The sequence below is a fragment of the Equus caballus genome, chromosome 11 (genome assembly GCF_041296265.1).
Source record: "Equus caballus isolate H_3958 breed thoroughbred chromosome 11, TB-T2T, whole genome shotgun sequence".
Lineage (NCBI taxonomy): Eukaryota > Metazoa > Chordata > Mammalia > Perissodactyla > Equidae > Equus > Equus caballus.
The window spans coordinates 23536739-23561221 of record NC_091694.1 but is presented as its reverse complement, the minus strand read 5'-3'; the positions used below and the strand labels follow the sequence as shown (position 1 = coordinate 23561221).

The 24483-nt window shown below is 54.0% G+C and overlaps 1 protein-coding gene and 1 pseudogene across 8 annotated transcripts in view; one reads left to right on the top strand and one right to left on the bottom strand.

The window, feature by feature from the left end:
* Positions 1-8192, bottom strand: part of SRCIN1 (SRC kinase signaling inhibitor 1) — a 68921-nt gene extending 60729 nt beyond the window's left edge. For 4 of the 8 annotated variants that reach the window (XM_023652647.2, XM_023652648.2, XM_070227438.1 and 1 more), the window contains exon 1: positions 6771-7044. In XM_023652647.2, the coding sequence (XP_023508415.2) occupies positions 6771-6894 (124 nt within the window). In that variant the 5' untranslated portion in view covers positions 6895-7044. Of the gene's footprint in view, positions 1-6770; positions 7049-7934 lie in introns of those variants that run through there. The other 4 variants (XM_023652644.2, XM_070227440.1, XM_070227437.1 and 1 more) reach the window with 4 other exon arrangements.
* LOC138916255 (small ribosomal subunit protein eS19 pseudogene) lies at positions 1913-24001 on the top strand (annotated as a pseudogene).
* Positions 24002-24483: the final 482 nt, after the last annotated feature.

Here is a 24483-nt window from a genome sequence, read left to right as displayed (position 1 = left end):
CTGCCTAAATTACCTCATTTATTCTTGGTACCCACCCTGTGAGGGAACCACTGTTGTCAGCCCCAATTTACAGATGAGGCAAAGTGACTTGCCCAAAACCACAGAGCAAGCAAGTATCTTGACCCCTGAGCTAAACTGCCTCCCATCCATCCTCCCTAGTCTCGGCTGTCTCCATTCAGTGCCCTCTGGGAAGTTCTGCTTAACGTCTAACCTCTTTCAGTCCCATGCTCCATCATAAACTATTTCTTAAGGACAATGAGTGGAAGAGAAGGCTTTGCTTCAGTCTCTTTCTGTCTCATCCTAGGAGTGGGAGGCAGATGATTCTAACGCTGGGCTGCAGATGGACCAGGGACCAGGGAAGGGGGTGAGCTGTGGGGTCAGGAGAGGTGAGTCCAGGATTTCCTGAGCTTCACCTCTAAGAGACTTCTGGCTCTCCCACCTCCCTCACCGAAGAGGCTCCAGGAAGCCCATCAAAAGCCTTCTTGTTTCACCATCCAGAATTTCCCCCAGCCCCAGGCTAGGGAGAGCCTAAAAAGTCTGGAGCCGGTCAGTAGAAGGAGGCTGGGACAAGAACGGGGACTCCTCAGGCCAGCCTGGCCACTGCGTGGGGCACAGTAGGCAGGGGACAGCCCAGGAGAGCAGTCAGAGGCCTGGATGTCTGCAAGGGCTTCAGCGAGCCATGGAATGCATTCCCAACGAGCTGGGATCATTAATTCTTTCCCAATGAGGCAGATGCTGGTGCCTGGGGTGACGCCACAGTTGCCTACTGTGTCTGCAATTATCACACGCCCTCGGGCAGGTGGGAGCCAGCAGGACACACCCCTCCACCTCCTATGCTCTGCACAAATATCTCTAGCTAGGGCCTCTCCATGGGGGTCTCTGGGTCTGGGGGCCCCCCTGTGGGCCTGGGGTCTCCAGCATGCTCTGTGGCTGGAGTGGAAAAGAAGCCAGTGTCCTGGGATAAGGTTGTTTGCAGAAGTGAGGAAGGTAGGCCTGTGAAAACCCAATTCCTTCCCAGTCTTTCTCTACTCCATGCCGGGACATGCAGGCAACTGGACCAGGTGGCTGAGGCTACCGGGAACCAGGAAAAGGTTGTGCAGGAGCTGAGCCTGCGGCTGGAAGTGCCTCGGCAGAAAACACGGACTGGATTATAGTCCCTGGCTGGAATGGAGGGTGGCAAAGTCCGTTCTGCCTGGTGGGAGGAAAGCAGTGTTTGAGTCAGACACAGCTGAATCCTCGGGCCACTCCTTTATCCATCCTCCAGGCTGAGAGGGCAGATTTAGGCAAGGTGCGCCTTCGGAGCAGGAGGGACTGTTTGTAAGGGGTGTGTGTGTAAACGTGTGTGCGCCAACATTCTCTTTGGCCAAATCTCCATTTTTCTTGGTTTAGCTGGAGCTGGGAAATAGTCTTCCCACATTCCACGTGGCGAGGCATGTATAATCTCAGGGGACAGGAGGTAGGCAGAACCTGTGACAGCTGGAAGAAACCTTAGAGATTGTCTAGTTCCACCCTCCCCTCTCACACCAAGAACACTGAGGACCAGAGGGAGCAACTAACTTGCCCAAGGTCACACAGCAGCAGAGGAGGCAGGCAACCTGACACCGGTCCAATGCTTGCTCTGCCCTGGGGGATCAAAGAGCCACTTCCCTGTCCCCTTCTCTTCCCCAGCAGCTCTGGACCGCTCTCTATCATGGCCCCCTGCAGTCTACCAACACAACAGCCATAAGAGGTTAAGCTGGATCTGTCAAGCTCCTCAGAATGGCCCAGGTCATCTCAAAGGTCATGCCAACCAGTCCCCTGCCCCGAAGTACAACACCAGCCTCCTCATGCTCAAACACACCTATCATTGAGGTAAAAGATGCAAAAACATGGCTGGAGCTCCCACCTTGGCGTGGCCACCCTTCCCACACAGGGAGGTTTTCCTTCCATCTAACCTCGATTCCTGCTACCACAGCGTGGGCCTGTTTCCTCTCCAGCTGTCCTGCGCAGAGATGGAGGAGGGGCAGAACAGGTTTCCTGGCCTCCAAACCCTTCTGTTTGCCCATCCGCAGCAGAGAGGACGAAGGCGGCATGTTCCAGGCCGCTGGGCCCTGAGCCCAGTGCATGCGTGGGGGGGGGGGGGGGGCGGGGGCAGCAGTCTGGGTGTGAGCAGCCCGGGGGTGGGTGAAACAGTTCTTCAGGGAATTGTCCCTCCAACTCCTCACTCCCTGCAAAACTCAAAATCTCAGGGTTTTGGAGGGTCTTCTCTGGGCTCAGAGACATCTGTTCCCTCCCCACACCATTTATTAAGTGTTCATTATGTGTCAGGCACCATGCGGGACATTTTCATCTATTGTTTCATTTAATCTTCACAATAATTCCAGTCTCAAACTAATCTGCCCCCTGGGACAGTCCCTCCCTGAGACTAAATCTGACCTTCACCCCTCTTGCTGCATTTCCTCTGGCCCAGTCCTCCTTGGTTGGCAGTGGAGGGGATTTTGGCTTCTGTCTTCAGAAATTCTCACTGCGACTTAGTGGCCTCACATTATCCTCTCCAGGCCGCCAACCTTTACCCCAGTCTTGCCCGTGTGATGGGCATCCTGGGGGTGAAAGGAATGGAGGCGGGACTGAGGCTAGGATCCAGGGTACTGGCCTGTGCTCCACATACATAGAACACATAGTAGGTGGCAGGGGAGGAGGCCCTGGGGACAGTCCCCATGAGATCAGGCTGGGCTGACAGAGGTGGGGGCAGAGCTCAGGGCAGCAGGTTCTGTGATGTCTGCGACCCTGGCAGGGAGCATTGGGCCTCATCTTTGGTGTGGTGACTAGGCAGGGCCCAGAGATGCAGTGCTCTAGTTCTCTCTCAGTGACCTTCACTCAGGTCCAAGTTCCAACCCCACAGACCCAGAGCCCAGGGGCCTGAGCAGAAGCAGGCAGGGGCACAAGACAGCAGGACTTGCCCTGGGCTATGGGCAGGAGCTGAAACCAGAGGAGGAGCGCTGACACGTGGCTAAGCTCCTGGCATACAGGTAGGCCCTGGGAGTGGAGCAGGGAGACCCCCAAGCCCCTCCCCGCCAGCCTCAGTGGGGCTTCACACCCTCATAGTAGCCACTGGCAACTTCAGTGAATTCACACAACACTTGTTTGGACCTTTCGGAACAGGAGCGATTAGGGCAGGGACCCCCTCCCCCAGGGCTGTCCGTCCCCCCCCCCCCATCCTGCTTCCAGCATGGCTGGAACACAGGGGCCAGCCTTACCTCCCCAGGGGCTGTGCAGGCCTCAGCTTCCGCCTCTCTGGGAGATTGGAGCAGTGAAAAGATGGGCCAATGGGCAAGGGGAGTCGCAATGGTGGGTGGGGCTCTGGTCCCTGTGGGTGGCACCCTCCCCCTTCAAGCAGGCACCATTAATATATGCAAAGCATATGCAAATCACCCAGAAGAGAGACACAACATCGGTGGAATGTCAGAAGAGACCTTGGAGATGATCCAGCCCACGCCCCCTCATTTCACAGGTGAGGAAAGAGGCTCCCCTGGGAAGGGACTTGCTCAAGGTCACTCGGACATTTGGGCACTGAGGAAGGGGCCTAACAAAGTCTCTTTACTCAGTCCAGCGCTTTTTGCGCAACAGTGTTGTCCTTCATATGGGGGGTTTACAAGATGGCAAAGGGGGCGCAGGGCCTGGATGGTGCTCCAGGCAGACCTACCAGAGACCCTCAGGGTGTCGGGGAGAGATGGGGCCAAGAGGCTCCCCGGATCCCTCCCTTCCCACCTCTGAGCCTGGAGACAGGTGTGGTGGGTGCGTGGGGAACAGGGGCAGGGGCAGCTGTGCTGCCCAGGACAGTGGGTGACGGGGTTGGGGGGGGGGGTGGAGGGCCAGAGGCTGGAGGCACTGGTTTCCGGCAGTCAAGCAGCAGTAGAAGGCAGCAGGGGAACTGGAGTGTCTGAAGCCCAATGTCAGGGCAAGGTGCCCGCTGTGGTGCGGGGAGGGGGACGGCGCCCTCACAACACACACACACACACACACACACACACAACTCTCAGTGCTCAGCAATCCCCTTCCGCCTGGACTCTGATAACTATGGCACCTGACAGACCATAATAGTCAACCCAGGCCCATCCCTTCAGTGACTACAGCTGCCCCCACAGCCCCCAATTTGGCTTCTCAACCTTCCAGACAGTCCTAGAAAGCAGGATGGGGAAAGGAAGACAGACAGATGGGAAGGGGCAGACAGAGAGAGAACAGGGGACAGTAAGGAGCAGAGAAGGGGAGACAAAGGGGAAAGAGAGAGAGATACGATGAAGGGCAGAAAGAGGGGAGAGCAGGGGGAAGAAAGTGGGGGAGACCGGGGGTGCTGAGAGGTGGCTGTGGGAGCAGTGGAGTGGTGGGGCGGGGGGCAGGGGAGTCCCGGCCTCCAGAACCAAAGGACAAAGCTAGAGCCTGGGCATGGGGCATAGGAGCCCCCTCGGGGCTGAGGCTGTCTGGTGGCAGTTGGGGGCCATGCCCCTGCCCCTCTGCCCACCTCCCCAGCAACTCCTCCCGCTGCCAGGAAATCAGTCGTCCCTCCTCTGCCGGCCGCCCTCCCTCCCTCCCTCGGGGCAGGCAGCGCTGCTTCCCAGCCAAATCCAAAGGCTTCATCTAGGCTTTTCAGAGCGGGGAATGAAAGACGGGGAGGCGAGTGCAGCCCTCAAACCCGCTGACGGCCAGATTTTTATTATCTTTGCTCGAATGGGCCCTAGGAAGCCAACAAGGGATTCTTCAAAGAGCATCTGAGTGGCTCATTGAAGCCTGCGCCTGCACCTGCACTGGCCCACCCACGGCAGGCAGCCGGGGCCTGGGGGACAAAACCTGTCCCCCACCTCCCACCAAGCCCAGAGACCAGATCCAAGACTGCCGGGAGCCTCGCCCTCAGCTCCCTGTGCCTAGGCAAGGGCCACTAGGTCAGGCAGCCAAGCTTGAAGCCGAGGCCCAGGCCCGCTGGGCCTCTGGGGCAGTCTCTGCCCCTCTCTGGGCCTCAGAGGACACAAATGAAGGAAGAAATTGGATCTCCTTGCCAGGGCTTGGAGGAGATAAGTGCTTGGGATTCCTCGAAAGAGAAGTTTTTATGGCAAGCCCTAGATCCTGCCCCTGAACTATCTGCCTGCCCCACACCCACAGGCCCCCTCACTTGTCTCCAGACTCCCCTTCAGAGGACCCCTCCCAACCACAGCTGCCCCCTCATTCCCACTACTCAGGATGATCCTCAAACCCCAAATCCAGCTCCCTAGCTTCAAATCCTCAACCCCATCTCCCTTCTTTCCCCAAGACCTAACCTGGGGTGGGGGTAGGGCTAAAACAGACCTGGTACTTCAAAGAGCCCAGCCCCTCCCTCCCTGCTTGGGTTTTGTCAGAGAAAGCCAAAGTTGGCACTACACAGACGGCAGCCGTGCCACCTCCGCCCCTCAGCTCTGACCACACCATTGAGACCGATGCCCAAAGCCAAAGAAGGAATCAATGGTCCTAATTAAACCCTTTTTCCAGGGTGGGTCCCTGGCCAGAGAGAGAGAAAGAGAGAGTGCATCTGAGGGCTCTGCATCCCAGCACCAACGCCGTACCCTGTACATCTTTAAGAAACCTGGAGCCCAGCAGGAACCGGGCCATGATGACCCCAGATCCCGCGCCCCCATTGGGCAAGGAGGACAGCAGGAAGCCTGGAGGGGGGCAGGCCTCCCAGTGGCTCATTCCCAGGGACCCTTCCCCAGGAGAGTTCCCCGTCTCCACTCAGCACTGCCTGAGGACCGCAGTTGCTTCTTCCAGATCCCCAGAGCACGTGGGGGACCCACGTCTCCATCCCAGCCCTGAGGGTCATCACAGAGAACAAGCCATCACGGTAAGGGCGGAAGGGGCAGGGCTGGGGGGGGGACTGGACAAAGACCCTCTTGTCCCCAAGGCGGGGTGGCAGGAAGCCAGGGCAAAGTCTTTGCACTCGCTGCCAATGGTGCCTGGGTGCCAGGCAGTCTGGGTGGAGGGGGTATCTTATTCTTGGAACCCCCTCCCCTTATGCCAGAGCCCCCACCCCCATCCCTTGCTTCTACACCAGGCCACCAGCTAAGCTAAGTCTCTACCCCAACAACTCTCAGCTTGCCTGGAGCCCTCCTTCCTGTGTGAATGCCCAGCGCCGACACTTGTCCACCCACGGTGGCCCCAATACCAACCAGAACCAGCAAAAACCCTCACACATAAACCATAATTGCCCCCCACATGCATACACACATATATGCACAACCATGCCAGAAACCACCACCATCATAGCTGCCACCAACAATGACAGAGCCTCGCATTTTCACAGTGACAGGCTCCATCTAATGCATCATCAATTCTTTAAGACCAGCAAGAAGGCTAAGGAAGCATGAGAGAAACTGAGGCATGGAGTTAGACGGCAAAGCAGTTGGCTCAAGGTCACCCAGACCAAGATGTCCAGAGTCGGGAAGGAGGTATTTCCCGCCACCCCACCCCTCACCCCCCACCCCCCACCCGCCGCAAAGTGCTGAAACCCCAGCCAAGGAAGGTTCAGACCCAGAAGCCTGGAACTCTGGGCAGCCACTCCCCACTCCCAGCCCTCATCTGTTTCCCCTTCCTCAAAACGACAGTAGCTCCAACATCTTCCAAAAGGCTTCGGCCAGGACCCCTGTTCGCTCGCGGAACCCACTTCCCTTAAAGTTGGGGGCTGCAGGACCTCCTGGTTCCACAGTACCTATTTTGTGAGAGGGAAAGACCGACCAGGATCTCATGGCACAATCCCTGTTCCTGCTCACCTGGCTCCCCTCGGCCCCCGGGGTCCCTCGGTGCAGCCTCCTCCCTGGAAGAGCGAGCCCTGCCCTCGGCTGTCCTCTCCCACCAGGCCAGGGCAAAGCGCCGGAGGCACTGCCAGGGCTGCATGGGGAGGGGTGGGGCGGGGGGGCTCGCACTAGCAGCCGCACACGCCCCGCCGGGCCCTGCCAGCCGAGCTGCGGAGGCACCCGGCCGGCCCCCTCTGCTTCCACCAGCATCCTGCTGCCCCCACCGACAGGACTCGGAGCTGGTCCGGGAGCTTCTGACGTAGCAGGGGGGTGCGTGGGAGGGGAGGGGGGGCCACGGCGCGTCCCCTCCCCAGCCCCGCCCTCTGCCCCTCAGCCTCCCGCGGTCCCTTCCTCCTCACTCACCCTAGACGCTCTTCCCAGCTGGGGGCGCCCTCCCCTGCCCTGTGGCCTCTGTAGGGGGAGGGCTTAAGATCAAATAGCCCCTCCCCCTTGTGGCCCCTCCCTACCCCCCAGCCGATCAGGGAGCGGGTCCCCAGTTTCTGCAACTGCTGCCTAGGCTCCGAGGTCTCCAGGGCTAGGGCCTCGAGGTGAGGTCGGGGGGGGAGGGGGGGGCGGGGGGCGGGAATACAGGCTTGTATCCCGGCAACACAGCCAACCGCAGAATGCATTCATCCCCTTCCTTCCCTGGGGGGGGCTGGCGCAAAGCGCCTACTACATGCAAGTGCCCGCACCCCATTCTGGGATCTGGGGAAAAGAGAAGACTTTGATGCTGCCCCCACTTCTCCATCCCCCTAGCCTCCCCCTGCATCCTTCTCTTCCTCCTCCTCGGATGGACCACTCCCCTCCCCCACTCTCCTCACCAACCATCCTCCTTCCTCTTCTCCCCACCCCTCCCCCCTCTATACATACCCCTTTAAATTTTAGCCCCTCGGGCCCCCTCCCCCGGAAATCGCGAGGCCCTCCCCACCTGGTTTCCAGCCTCGCCAATCCCTGACCCCCTCTCTGGTCCCAGCACTCCTCTCGCCCCGGTCCTTCTCTCAAACCCAGCGCGCCGCTGTCCCCTACCCCCCACACACCTGCGCCCCGAGCATCCCTCGCCCCGCCGGCCGCCGCCTCCCTGGCCCGGCCGCCGCCCCCGCCCCCGGCCGAGGGGAAAACACACAAAGAAAACAGAAATACCTTCCACTTAAGCATGGAGGCACATTAGGGAGGAGAGAGACAGGGACATGCCTTGGGACGGAGCGTTCCCCATCGGGCGGGGGCGCGGGGGGCGGGGGCCCCGGGCCGGCCTGCCAGGCGCTCGCCCTCTCGCCGCCTCGCGGGCTCCTCGCTCGGCCCCAGCCCTGGGGCGCGGTGCCAGGCGGGCGGGCCGGGGGCGCGGGCCCCGCCGGGGTGGACCAGCTGGGAGGGCGCCGGCGGCCGGGCGTGTGGGTGCGCGCGCGCGCGGGCGTGTCACCGAGTGTGCGAGAGCGTATGTGTGTGTGTGTGTGCGTGTGTGTGCGTGTGTGTGTGTGTATGTGTGAGCGCGCGCGCGGGCTGGCGCGGGTGTGTCACTGCGGGCGGGAACACGCGCGGCGCGGGAACGCGCGTATGGCCGGAACGTACAAAGGGCCGCCCGGGGTGGCGGGGAGCGGGGGAGGGGAGGGGAGGGGAGGGGAGGGGAAGGGAGGGGGCGCTGCGCCTTCTCTCGCCCTCCACCCGCCCTGCTGGATCCCGCGGCGCGCAGGCGGGCCAGGGGTGCAGGGCGCGCTCACGCTCCCCTTCCCAGTCTACCTGCTTCTCCCACCCCAAGCAATCCTCGTGCAACGATAGAGACAAATCCATAAGGCCCTGGACCGCCCTCAGAGGAGGGTGGTGCACCTCGAGTGGGGGACTTCTCGTCTCCAAGCCCTGGTGTTCCTGGGGATGGAGAAGCATTCGGGGAGAGACCGGGCAGGGAAGCAAGGGGGGGCGGCGGGACTGGGGGGCCACTCTTCAGCCAAGGTGACCTCCGAAAGCCACAGCTGCTCTATGCGGGGAGAGTCTAGACCCCCTGCCCCATTCTTGGACACGGCTCAGCCTCGGGGCCTCGGCCCCCAGGTGCCCCCTGCTGGGCTGTCTCCTTGCCCCCAGCTGGGGTTGCTGCCCCTCCTGCAGGCGTCTCCTGGAACTGCAGGGGCCGGTGCTGGGAGTGAGGGGGGGGGTCTATGCTCCTCTGTCAAGTAGAACCCCAAAGGAGGGCGCTCAGGCTCCTGCCCCTTCTCACACCTCGCTTGGCGACGACTTTGACTCCTCCACCGCAACCTGCAGAGCGCTAGCTCTGCCCGACCCCCGCCTTACTCCCACCCTCTCCCTGTCCCACCTTGGCCTACCTGTTGGCTCCACAGACTTCTCCAGGTCCACCCGGCACTGACTCTGACCCCTCCTCCTGTCCTGGTGGCTTGCTCCCTCCCTCCCTCTGGTTCCCTGTCCTGTCCCTTCTCTCCCAAGCTTCTCTTGGGGAGGGGAAGGTGGGCTGAGTCTCCTGCCCCTTTTATTCACTCCCGGCATTCCCAAAGCCACTTTAGATGAGCAAGAAAGGGGCACAGTACATCTCCTCACTATAGGCACCAGGCAGAGTGGCAGGCAGGAGAGGAGACCCCACCCCAAGTGACCCAAATGCCAAACCGGTTTCCCCACTTCCTGGTCTACCCAGTTGCAAGCCTTAAATTTAGGCTCTCCCACGTCCCTGCCCGCCCCTATGCCTGCCCCTGAGCCAGCCACATGCCTGGCTAGGGGCAAGTCCCAGATGCCCCTTAGAGATTAATCTCCAGTTGCAGTAGCTTAGGTGGCAGGGCCAGGGCAGAAGAAGAAGGGGGCCCTTTCCAGCTCCAGCCGGACAGCTCAGGAGGGCAGCCAAGAGCCATGTCCCAGACACACCGTCTGGGCACATGCCCCCAGCAGTCGGCACCCTGACTTCTCCCCTCCTGGGCCAGCTGCCTCTCCCTCTGCCAACTGGACGGTGCCCATCTTTTGGCCTCTGAGCACACTGTGGGCACTTGTCCAGCTCCCTGCCTGGCTGTCTGCCCAGGATGGGCAGGGGAGGGGAAGGGTCGGCCAAGGGAGGGGTGGCTTCCCCTCAGCTGCATGGACACCTCCCAAGTCTCTCAGCACCCAGAGACTAGGGACTCGCCCTGCTGCTCCTCCATTCAGGCGCCCCACTCAAACTACACAGGTCTCTGCCTCCCCCTCAGACTCCCCCGTGAAACAAGGTCTCTTCCTTGTCCCACTTTGTGCCCACCTAAGAGGAAGGGAAGCAGCAGGTGCTCTGCCCATACAGTCATCCCTCCATGTCTGCAGGGGATTGATTTCAGGACGCCCCCCCATACCAAAATCCGCGCATGTTCAAGTCCCTTATATAAAATGGCGTAGTATTTGCACATAACCTATGCTCATCCTCCCATATACTTTAAATCATCTCTAGATTACTTATAATGCCTAATACAATGGAAACGCTGTGTAAATAGTTGTTTTACTGTATTGTTTAGGGAATAATGACAAGAAAGAAAAGACTACATGTTCAGTGCTGAGGCAACCATTGTAGGCCTTTCGATCCGCGGTTATTAGAATCCGCGGATGCAGAACCACAGATATGGAGGGCCGACTTTATCCCCTAATTTAACCCTCTCAACGACCCTGCGGAAGTGAGCATTTTCAGCCCCATTTCAGAGATAAAGGAGTTGAGGCTCAGAGAGGTAGAGCCACTTGTCCAATCTAAGAGTAGCAAAGGTGAAATTCAAACCCAGAGCTGCCTGACTGCAGAGCTCGCAGCCTGTTTTCTATCACTGCCACCATCTCCTGACCGTGTTAGGGCTGCCAGAAGTAGGCACACATTTCATGACCATACAGTGGATGGGAGAGAACGGGGCTCGGGAATGTGGCTGAGGGTGAAGACATACAGTGACATCAAGGTTAAAGAACTGGGCATTGTCCCCTGGATGAAGACTGGAGAGATGTTGTCCTGTCACATGGAGATTTTCCTGCCCTTACACTAGATGCCAAAAGCCATTGGCTTCGGGTACTGGGCAAGGGGGAGGCTCTGTGAATCAGCCCCCAGAGATTGGGAACAGTTCCAAATGTGTTAGCAGGACGATGCATCCGTCCTTCTCACCTTAAGGTGACCTCCCACATCATGGAGTCCCCTCCATAGAGAGGAGCTTAAATCAGATGCAGGTAATATTTTTTATTTGTATGGCTCACTTTTGAAAAACGAATCCTTAACATTTCTGATCATCTTCATAGCTGTGAGCTCCTTTGACTTCTTCCTCCCGTCAACCACTTCACCCACACCCACCCAACCCAGGACAGCTGCCTCCATGGGTCCCACAGAAGGGTGAGAAAGGATACAGCTCCTGAATGGGAACAAAGATCTCGAGGCCCAAGTTGAGCCCAAGGGCTGATGGCCTGGCACCATCGCTCCTCATCAACCCCACTCTGTCCTCTGCCTCACCCCACAGGGAAGATACATGCCTCCTTCCATCCCATCAGATCTTGAAAGCAGAGGCTCCTGGGGTAGGGAGAAGGCTGGGGAAGCCATCTCCATTGATCAGGGCGAGAGCAACCCAGGTATTATTTCTCCAGCCAAGAGACGAGAATTGCTCCTGTAAGTCGGCATGGTGCCCGGGCACAACCAATGTGCCAGCTGCCTCCACCTGAGACGCCTCAGGTGCCACCCCGCCCCCACTCATTCCTCAACAGGTAACTTCCCTCTGGTCTTCCTCCCCCGCCCCTGGCGTGGCTCTCAGTTGGGAGGGGGCAGCTAGCGTGTTTGAAGGATTGGAACAGCAGATCTTAACCACCCGACTTTGCCCTTCTCAAACACTCCACCCGGCCGCCTCGACTGTTCCTGGAAGCCTGCAGGTGGGAGGTCATGGGGGAACACCCTGGAGGTGAGAATTCTCAGCCTCGCTCTCCTTCCCTGAGGTGTTGGGGGAACAGAGTTGCATCTGGACAAACATCTGGGCAGGAAGAGGGAGGTGGGGCGTGGGGTGGGCAGAGAGGGGCCCACGGGCCTCAGGGGGAAGGCACAGAGAAAAGGGTGATGTGGAAATTATGGCTGAGACACCCCAAACTGCTCACTCTGCCACCTTGGGGCCCCCATCCCAGATCCTCGAGAAGGCCCCTACCAACGGGGCTATTGTCTGGCCAGCGCAATTCATGAGCACCCTTTGGACCATCCAAACTCCACCAAGAGTGGCCCTGAAGGCAGGGAGGGGCCCGGGATCTGGCCCTGTTCTGGGGAGAGAGTGACCAGGGACAGAGACCTGGCATCGGGGGCAGAAGCTGGGGGTGCGGTGAGGGAGCTAAGGGGGAGGAGGGTCCTCCCTTTGCCCAGGCCGGCAGCCTGCTGACCACAGCCTTGTCTCCAAGAGCCTTTAAGAGTCCCCTCCTGTGCTTCTCTCCATTCCCTACCCCCTACAGGAGAGGAGTACAGGGCAGTAAATTTCAAAAGACCCTCCTTCGTTCCCTGTGGTCCCACCTCCCCTGCTTGTTATTGTAATGAATGCTAATGATGTTCAATAATTGTGCCCTCATTAGCACATCAAACCCCCTTTCTGAAGAATGGAGAGAGAAAGTGGGGGGGGGGGGCAGTTCTCTGGGGTCCTAACTGTAGCGAGCTCCCTGCAAAGAAACTCATCCTGGTGCTTCCAGTAGGGAGGGACCCCACCCCCACCCCCCCGATAGAGGGACTTGCAGCAAGAAGCCTAGATGTCCCGCTCTGATTGGGAAATTTCTGAGCACAAGCCTCTGTCTTCCTGTCAGATGGCTAGCAAGGTCCTGTCTCTCCCATTGGACAGAGCAACTACGACTCCCCCCTCTGGGCAGGACAGTGGTTCTTAAAGTGAGAATCAGAATCACCTGGAGGGCTTGTTAAACCGAGGATTGCTGGGCCCCACCCCCAGAGTTTCTGATTCAATAAGTTTGAGGAGGGGCCTGAGAATTTGCATTTCTAAGTTCCCAAATGCTGCTGCTGCTGCTGCCGCCGGTTGGGGACCACACTTTGAGAACCACTGGAGTAGGGACTTCTTGCTTTCCCAGTTTAGCGTTTTGCCTGCTAATGCGGCTCAGCTGGCAAGTCACTGGAGGGCTTGGGACACAGGGAGCGCCCAGGAGAACTTTGTGGCACCAAAGAATGTGCGTCTCCTCTCCTTTCCTCAAACTACCACCAAGGCCGTTCCTGCCACCATAAGCGCCTCTGGCAACTCCTTCCTCCCCCAAACCTTGGTGTTTGATACTGAGGGATGGCGATGACCAGCACTGGATCTCCTGATGGGCAGCTGTGTGCCACCATGCTTGGTGCTGCGAATGCCAATGGGTTGCCTCTCCTGGGAGGAGGAGGGAATAAAAGAGGCTTTCCAACCCCCCACCTCACTTGGGGGTGACGTCCCGGAACCTAAGTGGGGAGAGGGGCTCCCAGATACATGAACTCATCCATGAACATGCATGCAGCTCCCGCCTTCTTCCTTCCCATTCAGTCCCCTAGGCATAAGAATTGCCTTGGTGAGCAGACTGCAGCCTCAGTGCTCTAGTGAGGCGTGGGGCCGGGGGATAGGAGGGAGAGAGGGGGAAATTGGAGCAGGAATGACGAGATGGAAGGGGAAGGGAGAGGAAGGCAGCAGAGTGGGATGAAGAGAAGATGAGAAGTGGAGAAAAGAAGAGAAGAGGAGATGGGAGAGAGGAGGGAGGTGGGAGGGCGAGAGGGAGGCCAGAGGCCCAGGAAAGGGAAAAGAAAGAGAAAAAAGATGAGGAGAGGGTACCAGAGCAGGGAGGAGGAAAAGGAAGGAAGTCTGTATCTATCCTTGAGAGGAGATATCATGAGCCACTGGGGCCCAGGTGGACCACAAGCCCAACTCCTGAAGGACCACGCTCCCTTTGGCTTTGAGACTCTAGATTTTACCATCTGTCCACGTGCCTTGGTGAAAAAGGGAAAGACACCCCTGCCCCCAACTTCCTCCAGCCTTCCTGGGCCTGCCAACCAGCCTTATAAGCCTATGGTGGGCAGTGGGAGAACAGAGCAGGTCTCACCCTGACCTATTTTATCCATGCTAGTGCATGGTAACCATCTCCTTTCCTTCCAAGGTCACAGCAGTCACCTGTTTAATAATGAAAGTAGGTGGAACCTTCATACATTTGCTGGTGGGAATGTAAAATGGTTCAGCAACTATGGGAAACAGTTCGGCAGTTCTTCAAAAAATTAAACACAGAATTACCATATGACCCAATAGCCTAAATGTCCTTCAGTGGATGAATGGATGAACAATTGGTGGTACATCCATACAATGGAATATTATTCATCCATAAAAAGGAATGGAGTACAGACACATGCTTCAACACGGATGAGCCTGGAAAACAGTGCTGAGCGAAAGAAGCCAGACACCAAAGGCCACATATTGTTTGATTCCATTTGTATGAAATATTTAGAATAGGTAAAGCCATAAAGATTTGTCTGGGGGGAGCGGGGAATGGGGAGCAACTGCATAATGGGTACTGGGTTTCCTTTGGGGGTGACGAAAATGTTTTGGAACTAGATAGAGGGGGTGGTTGCTCGACATGGTGAATGCACTAAATGCCACTGAGTTGTTAATTAACTTTATGTGATGTCAGTTTCACCTCAATAAAAAAGATAATGAAACTAGGAGTTTTCCAGGAAGGTCATTAAGCCAACCCATCTGCAGATTCCAGAGTCTACCTTCCTTGGAAACGAGAGCTTGTGCCCACATGAGTCATGGCCTTTCCCAGTGCCCTGGGGCACCAGGCATGTGCTCTGAAGACTCAGAAGATGCTTACAGGACCCTAGGATGCTGTTCTGGACCCAGACTGCATCCCCAAAGCCTCCCCCTCTGCCTGGTGCCCACCCAAGGATGCTTCCTTTCAGGTTCCTGCTCCCCAAGCCTTATCTGGCGCTGAGGATCTTCCCACCTTCAGCTCACATTGTGCCATCTGTCCCAGCGGCAGGCCACCCTCCCTGATCTTGCTCCAAACATAGCTTTAAAAAGCCCTCTGGTGTGCCTTCCCACAGATTACTTTAATCACCCCCTAAGTGGGCCCCCTGCTCTCTGGAATATCATACTCCCTCTCGTCCCTTCTCCATTGCTAGACTGCGGACTGGCTGCGCTGGGCGCGGAGGAGGGTGGGTCCCAGGATGAATCGGGCACATTTGCCGCTCTAAAGCCCCACTTCCATTCAAAGACTACTCCCTGCAAGAGGGGACTGTGTCCTTTGGAGCCCCTTAACCCTTTGAGGTCCTGACAAAAGCTTTGTACCCTCTCCCTAGGCAAAAGAATATATATACCCAAGCACAAGAAATCTGTGGACCTCCCTGACGTCTGCAGCCCCTCTGCAGCCCCCTAGGGCAGGGCTACTCAAAGTGTGCTCCACAGACCAGAGCTAGCCACTGGTTCACAAGATGAGTACAGAAAGAGACGGTAAACGGGGAGAAACCTTTACAGGGATTTGCCATTGCCACAACATCCATGCACACGATCATTTTTATCGTATTTTACAAAAACATGAATCACAACCAACTGGAAATTTAACAACAGAAAGGCCCTTCACCTCGTTGAGTCTGAGAAGCACCACCCTTGGGATCCATGCACCGCAGGGGAGAATGCCTCACCTACTCAATGAACTTCTTAGCCCGGCACTAGAGGCCCTCCCAGGTCTGCTCCCCTAATCTTCCCAGTCTTACCTCTGGCTACCTCCCACAACACCACACACACGCAGGCACACATGCACGCCCGCACATGCGCACATGCTCTGTATCTTCGCCTCACACTCCACGCCTTTGCCCACACTGTTCCCCACCATGGGATTGTTCTTTCCTTCCTCTGCACCTGTTGACACTTGACTCCCACACCCAGGCCCAGCTCCAATTCCGTTTCCTCAATAAGGCCTTCCCAAACTCCACCCCTGCCCTCACACACACAAACACCTTCTAGCTGAAATTCCCTCTCCCCTGGGCTTTCATAGCACCCACTTAGCTTTACTGTGGCCACCTGTCTCCTCCCTCAGGGCAGAGCTTGGCTCCGCTGGGTCCCCTGACTCCACCCTCCAGAGCACCCCTGCTGCACAGATCCTGGGCACTCTGCTGTCCTGCTTCTCCTGGGCCTTTATGTGGCTGCTCCTCTGTGTCCACCTCCTCCATGCTGGACCTTCTGAGCTTTGAGCTCCTCTCCAAGATAAGACCACTTCCTGCCTCACCCCTGGCTTCACCTTTCTTCTCCAGAGTCCAACCTTCTCTGTAATAACCGCTGGTAGACGACTGGGCCAAAAATTAGTGACATGCAAGATTTTAAGGACCAGAAAAATTAATTTAACTTATTTTTTGAATAGGAAATCCTATTTGCACGTGACGCAAAATGCAAAAGAGAATACAGCGGAAAGTCAGTTTCCCCATCACTGCCTCTGTCCCCAGCCACCCAGAGCTGGCCCAGGAAGCAAACAGCAGGTGCTTTGGTCTTTCAGGTCTTGCCTGTGTGTTCATGCGCATTTTCTTCCCCAAGTGGCAGTGTACAACACACGCTCAACAACATACACCGGAGACTGTTCCGCATCGGCACCTATAAAGGTGCCCCGTTGACGGATATTCAGGATGTGTCCAGTCAAGAGCTAGCCTGGCAGTTACTTTATTTCACACAATATGGGCATATCTGTAGAATAAATTCCTAGGGGTGGAATCGCTGAATAAAGGGTATGTGCGTAATAAGTGTTTTAAATATAAACCATTATTTCTGATTTTGCCCTGATTAGTGGATCCATAGCGACCAAGCTTTCCCAGTGTGGCCACTTATTTCTCTAGTTGTGTGCCAGCTGGGGAAACTGAGGTAGAGAAGAGCCTCCGTAGAATTCAGAGGAACCTGAATTGGATGAGGAACCTGAAAATAGGAAGAAGCCCTGCTTCATCAGAATTAGAAAAATGCCCCAAGGACCCTGCCCACCTTGAGAAACAGAGGGAAAGAGGGGATTGTTAGCCTGTAAAGGGAGAAACTGAAATAATGAGCACCTCATATGTGGGAGGAGACAAGCCAGGGAACACCCAATGGGTTTCACAGCAGCAAGAGAGACTGAAGTTAGCTCTGAGTGTGAACTTCCTGCCAGTGAAGGAGGGAGGATGACGGCCTGGCTTGAGGGAAGGACTGTGGGTGACTCCCTCCTCAGAGATCATTAAGCCAGGTTTAAGGGTGGAGGCCCCACCAGACCTGCTGGGAGGCAGAGGGCTGGAGCAGTTGACCACGTAAGCTACCGTGCAAGGACACAGCCTAGCCAAAGTGAAAATGCTGAAAACTGGATTAATTAGGCAAGGCCCAGAGCTTTATAGTCTTCAAAGCAATCCCATAACCAAACCTTCAAGGAAGGCAAGCAGGATTATGAGTAGCCCATTTTGTTGATGAGAAAACCAAAGCACAGAAAAGTTAAGGAACTTGTCTGAGGCTCCACAGGTGAACCAGGACTTGAACCCAAGCCTTCAGGCCCCAAGTCCAGTGAGATAACCCCCACTGCCCTGCCTCCTGGGGCTGCAAGTTTCCCAAGCTAGGACCCAGGTCTCCATCGTTGGTTCCTGCACCATCTTCCCCAAGCCCGGTGCACTCCACCCCTCCATGCAACCATCCACACCAACACCCCAACCACACAGCCCCAAACAGGGTGGGGACCGCTGGGAGAGGATGCAAATCCCTCTCCTGTCTAACAGCGGAGCTGAGGGAGGAGGAAGGAGGTGGGAACAGGTCCCAAACTCCCATCTCACTTGTCCTCGCCCGTCTCAGTCTCAGGCTCTCTCGTGATAGGAAAGTAGGCCAATTTGGAATATGTCATGGATATTTTCGACATCCCCATCTGTACTATGCAGCTTTGCACACAGCCAAGAGGGTGGAGCTAGAACCTTCTTGCCGGATGAGGGATACACCTGCCACCTCTGGGGCGCAAAGCCCAGATGGAGGCTGGGCACACACACAGGGGACCCTGGAAGGCCCTGGGCAAGTGCTCAGCAGGCTGGGCAGGGCAGGACAGGAGACCAGACATGTCTGCCTGCTTCCCAGAGGAGTGGGAGCAGAACAGCTGTGACCTGTGGACACCATCCCACTGCCCCCGTGAGCAGGGTGCCCCGCTAGCCTGGGGGTGGAGTGCTGAGGAAGGAGCAATCAGTCCTGTGGGGAAGGGGTCTGGAAAAGCTTTACGGGAGAGGTGACTGATACCTGAGTTGGGCCTTGGAAGGGGAGCAGGACTTTCCTGTGTGGAGAAGATGGAGAAGGGTGTTCCTGGCCAACGGATGTGCTTGGGGTGTGCTATGGCCACTGTGGTGGGGGGTGGGGTGGGGTAGAGGGCTGACCAGGGACGGGCAGCAAGCGAGACTGGGTAGGGGTGGGCTAGCCTTGGAGAAGGAGCTGTTAATGGCGAATGTCCAGCTGAGAAGCTTGGGGTGCGCCCTGCAGGTGCCCACGGAGGCGTTTAAGTGACATGACTCAGAAAGACCATGTAGCTGTGGGCAGGGAGGAGTCACCCAGGGAAGGGCAGAGGTGCAGGGGCTGAGTGAGAGTTCTCTTGGAGCCACCAGCCACCCTGACCATGTCCATCTCCAGTTTGCTGGCAGGGGCACCTCTCCTGATTGGGGAGAGGAGACCAACGTAAGAAATGAAGTCCTTGCAGAGGTATTAGAGACTTGCTAGCCTAGAGGGGCCAAGGTCAGAGTGGGGACTGAATTTCAAGGGATTCTCCTGGAAAGGTTGGTAGAGGGGTCACCTGGACACTGTGTTTATGAAGCACCTATTATGGGCATTTGCAAAGTGGCCTCACTTAATCCTTACAGCGAGTCCCAGAGCTAGGCATGCTTTTCCCCTTTTAAGCGATGTGGAAACTGAAGTTTAAGACTCAGTGGGAAAGAAATAAAGGGAAATGTAAGTCCCTTCCCTAAGGTCCCACAGCTTGAAAGTGGGATAAGAATTCAGGTCTGTCTGTCCCTGAAGCCCCTCCCCTTCCTCTCTCACCACCTCCCAGATAAGAGCCAAGGCTCCCGCCCAAAGAATGACTTGGACCCTAACCTTCACCCCTCCCTCACTGTCACCACCCTGGACCAGGCCTCCAGGGCCCCACAGCAACCCCCTGAGATAGCCACTCTCGGATGAGAAAACTGAAGCTCAGAAGAGTTAAGTGACTTGCCCAAGGACACAAACCTAATTAGTGGCAGAAGCAGGATTCAGACCCAGATCCCTTCTCCCTCCTAACCACTCTGCCTTGTTCCTCCCTAAACAGTTAGCTTCTTTGTTCAGAAGTTTCATCATCTGTAAATGGGCCTGGGAGGATTAGTGAGAAAACGCACAGCTATCAGCCACTTGGCACAGTGCCCGACATTCGTCCAACATTCACCAAGTAGTTACTGAGCACCGACTAGGAGCAGGACCCTCTTCTAGACGTTGGGAGGGAACAGGAAACAGAAACCAGTCCCTGCGCTCCCAAAGTGGATACTGAGACAAGGATCGAGAGGAGAATGGGCCACAGGCACGGAGAAAGTGCTCAATAATTGCTCCCACTACGTCCTACCTACCAGCTATGCTTCCTTGAGTAAGTCACCCTGGCGTTCTCTGCTTCTGGATCTGGAAAACAGGAAGAATGCAGAGGGGAGCCACTTTGCACAGAGTAGCTGGCCGTGTATTTCATCACTACCAGCCTCCCAGGTGAGCAGCCCTGCTCCGACCCCCGTGAGACCAGCGAAGCCCCTTCCTCCCCTCCTACGCCTGGCCCAGGCAGCACCAATGACCGGGGGTGGCCGATGATAGGCACATGCTCTGCTTCCTGCTTCCTCTCTTCCCAGGACCTACAGCCTCTATTCCTTGTCCTGTTGCAGGCTGCCAGCCTCCCATCCAAGGCCAGCCCTAACTGTGATGCAAGAATCCCACCCAGGTCCGGTCCTAAATGTTGTGTAAGAATCGTGGAGGTTGTAAGAGCCTGGGGTTCAGGGAACGCCTTTGAGGCCCAGACGCAGCCCTGCAGAGCGGAGCCCCAGCTCTTCCCTTTCGAGGAGTGGGGCAGGTTCAGCCTGAGTCGGGGGTGCGTGGCCTTCCAGTCAAAATCAGGGAGCTGCCGTAGAGGGACAGGGAAATCAGAGTCTAGCCCCAGGAATATAAAATAATCATAGTTGGGGCCATTCTTAAGTACTTAGGACGTTATTTTATTTAATTTAATCCTCGGTGTGTATGAAAATCCCATTTTAGAGTTGATAAAACTGAGGCTCAGAAAAACGAAGTGAGTCACCCAAGCCATCCAAAGGCCCTGCTTTTCTTTCCCTCCAGGCCACTGGCCACACTCGGCCCTGCAGTCCCTGGGCTGTGGGCTGGGGCCGGACTCCGATCCCCAGGTGTAACCAGAGGTCGGGGAGCTGGCACTCAAGAACTGGGGAGAAAGGATCTTGTACCTCCCCTGGGTCATTGCTGCTCCTGTCACCTCTTCTCAGGGCAGCCGCCCACTCTACCTCACCCCAACTTCAGGGTCAGGAAGTGGGCCAGGGCTGGGAGGTAGGGTCATGTCCTTCCTAGCTCTGCATTGCTTCCAGAACATCATTCTGTCACTTTCTTGTGAAAGCCCCTGCTCCATTCCCCTGTGCCACTCTCTACTCACCTCATTAGCGTTGTCCATTGACCTCCTGGCACTGCCTCTCATTTGTTGAAGGCTTTTGGCATTCCAATTCCTAGTGCATCCTGGGTAACTCCATAGTCATAGCTTCCCTGTTCTACAACCTTCACATGTCTAATCACTTTCTCCTTGCCCACACCCTTGTTCCTGTCCCGGACATTATCACCACCTGTAAGTACTCACATTTTCCTCTCTGACCTCAGCTTGTGCTCCTTCTGTTCAACTCTTCCTCAGACAAATGTTCTTCAGTCCCCCATCGACTGATCCTGAGATGTTTTCCCCACCCATCAGCTCCCTTCTGTCTTCATTCTCTTCCCTTTTCAGCCCAGAGCCTCTGCTGTATCAGATCATCTTAACTCCTTACCCTCTGTCTTTTGTGGTTACACTTGCCTGGCAAAACCCTAACACTGGACTCCTCGTTCAAGAAGGCTACCTTAGCACATATGGTTACCACTCCATCCTGGAAAATCCCTGTGAAATGACAGAGAAAAAATATACTGAAGTTTTAAAGCAGATTAGATTGTACTGATGGCAAAACCCAACAGAGGAGTCCAAGACCCCAAAGAGAGAGGCACTGAAAGCGTGAATTTTCCTAAAAGAACCCTAGACTTCCCGCTAACATCAGGAACAAGGCAAGGATGTCGCTCTCAACATCAGCATTCAACATTGTGACGGAGGTTCCAGCCAGCGCGCTAAGGCAAGGAGAGAGGGCATCCAGAATTGAAAGGAAGAAGTAAAACTGTGTTTATTTGAGGACAGAATGGATTTCCATGTAGAAAACCTGATGGCATCTAAAAAAATAGTTATTAGAACTAATAGATGAGTTTAGCAAGATTGTATGATATAAGATCAATATACGAAATCAATTATATTTCTATATATTAGCAATGAACAACTGGAAATCGAAGTTTAAAAAAATAATACCACATACAGTAGCATCCAAAAATATGAAGAACAAACGGATGAGTCTGACGAAGGAGATTCAAGACCTATACACTGGAAACTACAAAACACTGCTTAGAGAAATTAAAGAAGACCTCAGTAAGTGAGGAGATATACTATGCTCATGGATCGGAAGACTCAATAGTGTTAAGATGTCAATTCTCCCCAAATTGATCTATAAATCCTACACAATCCTGGTCAAATTTCCAGCAGCATTTTCTTTGTAGAAATTGAAAAGCTTTTTCTAAAATTCTTATGGAAATGCAATGGACTTAGGGTAGCCAAAACAACTTTGAAAAAGAATGGGAGAAAGAAAGTTGGAGGGCTCCTTCCCCTGGCTGGCAGTGTGGAGGCCACAGGATGCCTGGAGTTACTGCAAAAGATGTGAGCCAGCAGGAGTTTGTCAGCTCTGGCAGCCTTTCTCAAAAAGTCCAGGAAGCTGAAAATCCCTCAATGGGTAGACACTGTGAAGCTGGCCGAGCATAAAGAGCTTACTCCCCTCGATGAACTGGTTCTACACATGAGCTTCTTCCGCATCACAGCGCCTGTTCCTCCCTGGTAGCCCTTGGGTTGGCTCCCTGACCAAGACCTATGGGGGATGTCAGAGAAACAACGTCATAGCAACCACTTCAGCCAAGGCTCCGAGAGCACGGCCCACCAGGTCCTCCAAGCCCTGCAGGGCTGAAAATAGTGGAAAAGGACTAAGATGGAGGCTGCAAACTGACACCTCAGGGACAGAGAGGGCTGGACAGAATTGCCAGACAGGTAGCAGCTGCCAAGAAACTTTGGAACAAATGATGCTGGGTTAATAAGTTGCCTCATTCATAAAAAAAAAAAAAAGTTGGAGGACTTACACTACCTAGCTTCAAGATTATTAGAAAGCTACAGTAATCAAGACGGTGTCGTCTTGGCATCAAGATAGACAAATAAACCAAAGGAAGAGAATAGAAAGTTTATCAATAGACCCACGCATATATGGTCGATTGATTTTCAACAAAGATGCAAAGGCAGTCTAGTGGAAAAAGGATAGTCTTTTCAACAAATGGTCCTGGAACAAATGGATATTCATATACAAAGTAAAGTAAAGTACTTCACACCATACACAAAAATTAACTCAAAGTGGATCTTAGACCTAAACATAAGCCTAAAAGTATAAAATTTCTAGACTTCTAAAAGAAAACACAGGAGAAAATTTTTGTGACTAGGTAAAGATTTCTTAGACACAACATCATAAAAGATAAAATTGAAAAACTGAACTTCATTGAAATTCAGGATTTCTGCTATTTGAAAGATACTGTTAAAAGAATAAAAAGACAGGCCACAGACTGGGAGAGAGTATTTGCAAAGCATATATGTAAAAAAGGACTTTTGTCCAGCATATATAAAGAACTCTCAAGACTCAATAATAAGAAAACAAACCACCCAATTTTAAAAGTGGGCAAAAGATTTTTTTTAAGGAAGATTGTCCCTGAGCTAACATCTGTTGCCAATCTTCCTCTTTTTTTCTTTTTCCTTTTCTTCACAGCCCCAGTACACAGTTGTATTTCCTAGTTGTAAGACATTCTAGTTCTTCTATGTGGGACGACACCACAGCTTGGCCTGATGAGTGGTGCAAGGCTCTCGTCCAGGATCCAAACAGGCGAACCCTAGGCCGCTGAAGCAGAGCAGGTGAACTTAACCACTCAGGCACGGGGCTGGCCCCTAGACAAAAGATTTGAGCAGATACTTCAACAAAGAAGATATACAGATAGCAAATAAGTACATGCAAAAATACTCACTGTCAGTCATTAGGGAAATGTAAATTAAACCACAATGAGATACCACTATTAGAATAGCTTAAAAAAAATTTTAATGACAATACCAAATGTCGGTGAGAATGTGGAGCAAATGTAACTCTCACACATTGTTGGTGGAAATGTAAAGTGGGACAACCGCTTTGGAAATCAGTTTGCCAGTGTCTTAAAATGTTAAATAGGGGCCAGCCCGGTGGCGCAGCAGTTAAGTGCTAACGTTCCGCTTCGGAGGCCTGGGGTTTGCTGGTTCGGATCCTGGGTGCAGACATGGCACTACTTGGCACACCATGCTGTGGTAGGCGTCCCACATATAAAGTAGAGGAAGATGGACACAGATGTTAGCTCAGGGCCAGTCTTCCTCAGCAAAAAGAGGAGGATTGGTGGAGGATTGGTGGCAGATGTTAGCTCAGGGCTAATCTTCCTCAAAAAGAAAAAAAAAGTTAAATAGACACCTAGCCTATGACCAATGATTCCACTCACAAGTTATTTACCCAAGAGAAATGAAAGCATATAAGCACACAAAGACATGTATGTAAATGTTCCTAGCAGCTTTGTTTGTAATAGTCAAAAACTAGAAACCCAAACATCCATCAACAAGAATGAATAAACAATTCATAGCATATACAATGGAATATTGCTAGCAATAAAAAGCAATGAGCTGTATTGATACACACAACAACATAGATGAATCTCACAATGATTATGCTAAGTGAAAGAAGGCAGACAAAAAAGAGTATACACTGCATGATTGCATATACATACAAAAGGTAGAAAATGCGATCTACAATGACAGATCAGTGGTTGCCTAGAGACGAGGGGAAGGAGTGGGGAGGGGCGGGAGCAAGAGATTAAAAAGTGACACAAGGAAACTTTGGGGTGATGGATATGTTAATTATCTTGACTTAGTGATGGTTTCATGGGTGTACTCATGTGAAAATTTATCAAACTGTACATTTTAAATATGTGTAGTTTATCGTATTGTCAATTATTCTTCAATAAAGCTATAAAAAGGTAAATAAAAAGAAGCAATAATCAAATAAAACAAAAGAGTTAATCTGCAAAAAAGAAATGAGATATATAAACTGGAAAAAAGAACAAACAAATCATCCCACCATGCAGATTATATTATTACCTACTTAGAAAAGTCCAAGATTCAACTGGAGCCTTGGAGATCTCATCAGCAAGTTCAGTAAAATAGCCAGTTGAAAGAAAAATATAGAAAAATCAATAGCTTTCTTTTTTACCAAGAAAAAATAATTTTAAAATGTTAGAAAAAATGATCTAATTCATAACGGCAATTCAAGCTATGAAACACACAGGAATAAATTTTACCGAGGACATCAAGAAGACCT